Raw genomic sequence first — 6,000 nt, forward strand, 5'->3', positions numbered from 1 at the left:
ATAACATCGCTGGTGAAATGTCTTGGATAAATAGAAAAGCAGGTTCAGATGATATAAAGTGTGGAGTAGTGCTTTGTTGCACACTAGTTTTCTCTGTGAGTTGCAGTTATTAATGCATGATGTTTGGATAGTTTTTAATAAAATGGACCTGAACCTTGTTGAAATTGATCAGCTTAATGCAAGCCGACTCGACGCATAGGTATTTCTTAGAAATAGCTGAAATCTGCGCTCCGCTCTCTGGTGAGGGATTTATTTTAATACAAGATGGCAGTATTTCTACACGCTGGGAAGCAGCTTACATGTGCAAAAGAAACAATGCTGCTGGATTATCAATGATGGCTGATTTTATTTATTTCATGCTCAATAGATTTAATCTCCAGTGTGAAATAAATAGACAAATAGACTCCTTTTTAAAGTAGTTTTTTTTGTTGATTTCTCCTGAGAAAGTATGTATGTCTATAACAGAACCAGATTCTTTGCAGAGAGCTTACAGAGCGATGAATTAAAGGGGTTATGGAAGCAGATTTACTGCTTACAACAAGGTCACAACTATGTATGTCAACTCTTTTTTTGATTTAGTTTATATATGAATGTGTTTTTTAACTGCTCTACTTGTTTCTTCATACCAGAGAAGAACAAGCCGCAGGCGAACAAAATAGACACTGTGCAGAAGATTGATGACTCCAATGTTTTCATCAAGACGGACAAAGATCAGAAGATGGAAACGGTGGAGGAGAAACACAAAACTAACCACACAGACGAACAGACAACCATAGGAGAAAACACTGAAGCTCTGGACAAAAACAAAGATGTGGGTAAATCAGAGAAAACTGACAAGGATGAAGCCGTTCACAAGGTAGAATTGCCAGTGAAAGTTGAGAAGATTGAACAAAAAACGACTAAAGATGAGACTGAAGAAGCTGATAAAGTCGAGGCAGAAAAGATTGATTACTCCCCAAAGATGGAGAAGAAGATGGAGCTGAAGACGGAAGAAGTGAAAGTCGAGGAGAGCAAGTCAGATCAGAAAGCGGAGAAAGATAAAGAAGAACAGGTGAAGGAAGTGGAAAAGGAGAAAGCAGAACAGAAGACCGAACAACACCAAACAGAAAAGGACAAAGTAGAACAGAAAACAGAAAAGATTGAGCCGACTGACAAGAAACCTGCCAAAGCTGAGAAGGACGAGAAAACCCAAAAAACAGCTGCTAAACCCAAAACTGCGCTGACCAACAGTGCTCCTGGAAAAGACCTGACTAGTCCTGAGAAGAAGAGCAAGGTTTGTGAAAGCTTTCTGTTGTCTCCTGCTTTAGCTTCTGCTGATGGCTTTGATTCTGTTCTTAAAGCACGTTAATGACTAAACCAAACCAAGATTCATTCATCACTTATAGAGGGCTGGGCATTATTTTGATATTATTTGTGTACTATAATACTAAGTCTTATTACTATTTTGTATACGCTTTTTCATGTTTTCTTTTTTTATTCGAATTTTAGTTTAATTTTTAGTAATTTAGTTATATACATTTATTTATTTATTTATTTGAAATGAAAACTATTAAATGGTTTGTTTTAGTTCTAGTTCTGTTTTAGTTTATTTCCAGTTAGTGATTTATCTAACACTGTTCTGTTATTAGTAGTAGTATATATTATTTTATTTTATTATTAATATTATTATTATAATTATCTATTTTATTTATTATTTTTAATTACTTGTAGTATTATTATTAGTTTTATTTTAAAATTATAAAATTATATTTTAGATTTAATTAAAAATATTTTTTAATTATTTCTTTGTAATTGCCATATTTATTTTTAGGTTTAGCTTTTACTTTTTTCCAGTTAATGCTTATATGTAAACAAACAAACAATAAATCAATACATTTTAATAAGTTATTTTAAGGTTATTATCTTTATCTAAAACTAAAATTCGTTTTAATTTAAGTCCTTTAGGGGCTCAGAATTTTCTACATCCTTCCTTTGATTAATGTTAAAGGGTTAGTTCACCCAAAAATGAAAATTAGGCCATAAATTACTCTGAAGTCATCCTAGGTGTATATGACTTTCTTCTTTCAGACGAATCCAGTCGGAGTTATATTAAAAACGGTCTGTGATCAGTCAGTGGGTGTTGCATGAAATAAAAAGCGCCCATCCTTAAAAAAAGTCTCTCGCGGCGGCTCCAGGGATTGAACAAATCAATGTTTTTGTAAGAAAAATATCCATGTTTAAAATGTAATAATGCGTCCGTGTTCAACAGTGAGCGCAAGCTGGATTAAACTGATTATTACGTTTAGAATATGTATTTTTTTTAAATGCATTGATTTTTCATATGCGTCACTTTCTTTTAAGGATGGGCGCTTTTTATTTCACTTCTTTTGGACTGATGCATGCAACACCCGCTGACTGATCACAGACAGTTTTTAATATAACTCCGACTGAAAGAAGAAAGTCATATACACCTAGGATGACTCCAGAGTAATTTATGGCCTAATTTCCATTTTTGGGTGAACTAACCCTTTAAGGAACTGAAATCAGGAAATAACTTGCGCTTCATGACCATCAAATGAAACGGAGTAAACTTCATGTTTACTCTAGAAGTAATGACAGAAAATGTAGTCTGAACTGGATCTGATCCTATGCTTTTGTCGGCTTGCTCTGCTCATGTCGCCCTGATTCAGTTTTTTTGTTAATCGTTTGCCATCCATCTGTTGTGTTTGCTGTCCATCCGTGCAGCCTGTCACCAGTGCAACCAAACCTAGCTCTGCCAAGCCCCGGCTAAGCTCCGCCTCCAGTGCTACAGCCCCGCCCAAGCGTCCCACCCCCACCTCAGCACCCCTCAGCAAAAAAGCCCCAGTGCTCAAAGCAGCTGCCCCAGCCGCTGGCACCAAACGACCCCCCACAGCGTCCAGCACAGTGACCAGAGAGGTCAAGCCCAAGGTGAGTCTCCATCCGTCAGCTGAAGACCACATCTGAACCCTCTTCCAAAGGTCAAAGCGGCTCAATCCAATCCTATGCTGTGTGTGTGTGTGTGTGTGTGTGTGTGTGTGGCACCTGAGTGTGTGTGTGTGTGTGTGTGTGTGTGTGTGTGTGGCACCTGTGTGTGTGTGTGTGGCACCTGTGTGTGTGTGTGTGTGTGTGACACCTGTGTGTGTGTGTGTGTGTGTGTGTGTGTGTGTGTGACACCTGTGTGTGTGTGTGTGTGTGTGTGTGTGTGGCACCTGTGTGTGTGTGTGTGTGGCACCTGTGTGTGTGTGTGTGTGTGTGTGTGTGGCACCTGAGTGTGTGTGTGTGGCACCTGAGTGTGTGTGTGTGTGTGTGTGTGTGTGACACCTGTGTGTGTGTGTGTGTGTGTGTGTGTGGCACCTGTGTGTGTGTGTGTGTGTGTGTGTGTGGCACCTGAGTGTGTGTGTGTGGCACCTGAGTGTGTGTGTGTGTGTGTGTGTGTGTGTGGCACCTGAGTGTGTGTGTGTGGCACCTGAGTGTGTGTGTGTGTGTGTGTGTGTGGCACCTGTGTGTGTGTGTGTGGCACCTGTGTGTGTGTGTGTGGCACCTGTGTGTGTGTGTGTGTGTGTGTGTGTGTGTGTGTGTGTGACACCTGTGTGTGTGTGTGTGTGTGTGGCACCTGTGTGTGTGTGTGTGTGTGTGTGTGTGTGTGTGGCACCTGAGTGTGTGTGTGTGGCACCTGAGTGTGTGTGTGTGTGTGTGTGTGTGGCACCTGAGTGTGTGTGTGTGGCACCTGAGTGTGTGTGTGTGTGTGTGTGTGTGGCACCTGTGTGTGTGTGTGTGGCACCTGTGTGTGTGTGACACCTGTGTGTGTGTGTGTGTGTGTGGCACCTGTGTGTGTGTGTGTGTGTGTGTGGCACCTGAGTGTGTGGCACCTGAGTGTGTGTGTGTGTGTGTGTGTGGCACCTGAGTGTGTGTGTGTGTGTGTGTGTGGCACCTGTGTGTGTGTGTGTGGCACCTGTGTGTGTGTGTGTGTGTGTGTGACACCTGTGTGTGTGTGCGTGTGTGTGTGTGTGTGTGTGTGTGGCACCTGTGTGTGTGTGTGTGTGTGTGTGTGTGGCACCTGTGTGTGTGTGTGGCACCTGTGTGTGTGTGTGTGTGTGTGTGTGTGTGTGGCACCTGTGTGTGTGTGTGTGTGTGTGTGGCACCTGTGTGTGTGTGTGGCACCTGTGTGTGTGTGTGTGTGTGTGTGTGTGTGTGTGTGAGAGAGACACCTGTGTGTGTGTGTGTGTGTGTGTGTGGCACCTGTGTGTGTGTGGCACCTGTGTGTGTGTGGGTGGGTGTGTGAGAGACACCTGTGTGTGTGTGTGTGTGTGTGTGAGAGAGACACCTGTGTGTGTGTGTGTGTGTGTGTGTGTGTGTGTGTCTGTCTGTGTGTGTCTGTGTGTGTGTGGAGCACCTGTGTGTGTGTGTGTGTGTGTGTGTGTGTCTGTCTGTCTGTCTGTCTGTCTGTGTGTGTGTGTGTGTGTGTGTGAGAGACACGTGTGTATGTGTGTGTGGCACCTGTGTGTGTGTGTGTGTGTGTGTGTGTGTGGCACCTGTGTGTGTGTGTGTGTGTGTGTGGCACCTGTGTGTGTGTGTGTGTGTGTGTGGCACCTGTGTGTGTGTGTGTGTGTGTGTGTGTGTGTGTGTGTCTGTCTGTGTGTGTCTGTGTGTGTGTGGAGCACCTGTGTGTGTGTGTCTGTCTGTGTGTGTGTGTGTGTGTGTGTGTGTGTGAGAGACACGTGTGTGCGTGTGTGTGGCACCTGTGTGTGTGTGTGTGTGTGTGTGTGTGGCACCTGTGTGTGTGTGTGTGTGTGTGTGTGTGTGGCACCTGTGTGTGTGTGTGTGTGTGTGGCACCTGTGTGTGTGTGTGTGTGTGTGTGTGTGTGTGTGTGTGTGGCACCTGTGTGTGTGTGTGTGTGTGTGTGTGTGTGTGGCACCTGTGTGTGTGTGTGTGTGTGTGTGTGTGTGTGAGACACCTGTGTGTGTGTGTGTGTGTGTGTGTGTGTGTGTGTGAGAGACACCTGTGTGTGTGTGTGTGTGTGTGTGTGTGTGTGTGAGAGACACCTGTGTGTGTGTGTGTGTGTGTGTGTGTGTGTGTGTGTGTGTGTGTGTGAGAGAGACACCTGTGTGTGTGTGTGTGTGTGTGTGTGTGTGTGTGTGGCACCTGTGTGTGTGTGTGTGTGGGTGTGTGAGAGACACCTGTGTGTGTGTGTGTGTGTGTGTGAGAGAGACACCTGTGTGTGTGTGTGTGTGTGTGAGAGAGACACCTGTGTGTGTGTGTGTGTGTGTGTGTGTGTGTGTGTGTGTGTGTGTCTGTCTGTGTGTGTCTGTGTGTGTGTGGAGCACCTGTGTGTGTTGTATGTGTGTGTGTGTCTGTCTGTCTGTCTGTGTGTGTGTGTGTGTGTGTGTGTGTGTGAGAGACACGTGTGTGTGTGTGTGTGTGTGGCACCTGTGTGTGTGTGTGTCTGTCTGTCTGTGTGTGTGTGTGTGTGTGTGTGTGTGTGTGTGTGTGTGTGTGTGAGAGACACGTGTGTGTGTGTGTGGCACCTGCGTGTGTGTGTGTGTGTGTTTGACACCTTTGTGTTCGTGTATGTGTGTGTGTGACACCAGCGTGTCTGTGTGTGTGTGTGTGTGTGTGTGTGACACCTATGTGTGTGTGTGTGTGTGTGTGTGTGTGTGTGTGTGTGACACCTGCGTGTGTGTGTGTGTGTGTGTGTGACACCTATGTGTGTGTGTGTGTGTGTGTGTGTGTGTGTGTGTGACACCTATGTGTGTGTGTGTGTGTGTGTGACACCTGCGTGTGTGTGTGTGTGTGACACCTGCGTGTGTGTGTGTGTGTGACACCTGCGTGTGTGTGTGTGTGTGTGTGTGACACCTGCGCGTGTGTGTGTGTGTGTGTGTGACACCTGCGTGTGTGTGTGTGTGTGACACCTATGTGTGTGTGTGTGTGACACCTGCATGTGTGTGTGTGTGTGTGTGTGACACCTGCGTGTGTGTGTGTGTGACACCTATGTGTGTGTG

At 45.0% G+C, this 6,000-nt stretch overlaps 1 protein-coding gene across 1 annotated transcript in view; it reads left to right on the plus strand.

Moving 5' to 3' along the window:
* Positions 1 to 6,000, plus strand: part of LOC132124426 (microtubule-associated protein 4-like) — a 55,967-nt gene that overhangs the window by 35,418 nt on the left and 14,549 nt on the right. The window contains exons 9-11 of the mRNA XM_059535418.1: positions 580 to 928; positions 971 to 1,273; positions 2,725 to 2,928. Of these exons, the coding sequence (XP_059391401.1) occupies positions 580 to 928; positions 971 to 1,273; positions 2,725 to 2,928 (856 nt within the window). The remainder of the gene's footprint in view (positions 1 to 579; positions 929 to 970; positions 1,274 to 2,724; positions 2,929 to 6,000) is intronic.

This window comes from Carassius carassius, chromosome 42 (genome assembly GCF_963082965.1).
Source record: "Carassius carassius chromosome 42, fCarCar2.1, whole genome shotgun sequence".
NCBI lineage: Eukaryota > Metazoa > Chordata > Actinopteri > Cypriniformes > Cyprinidae > Carassius > Carassius carassius.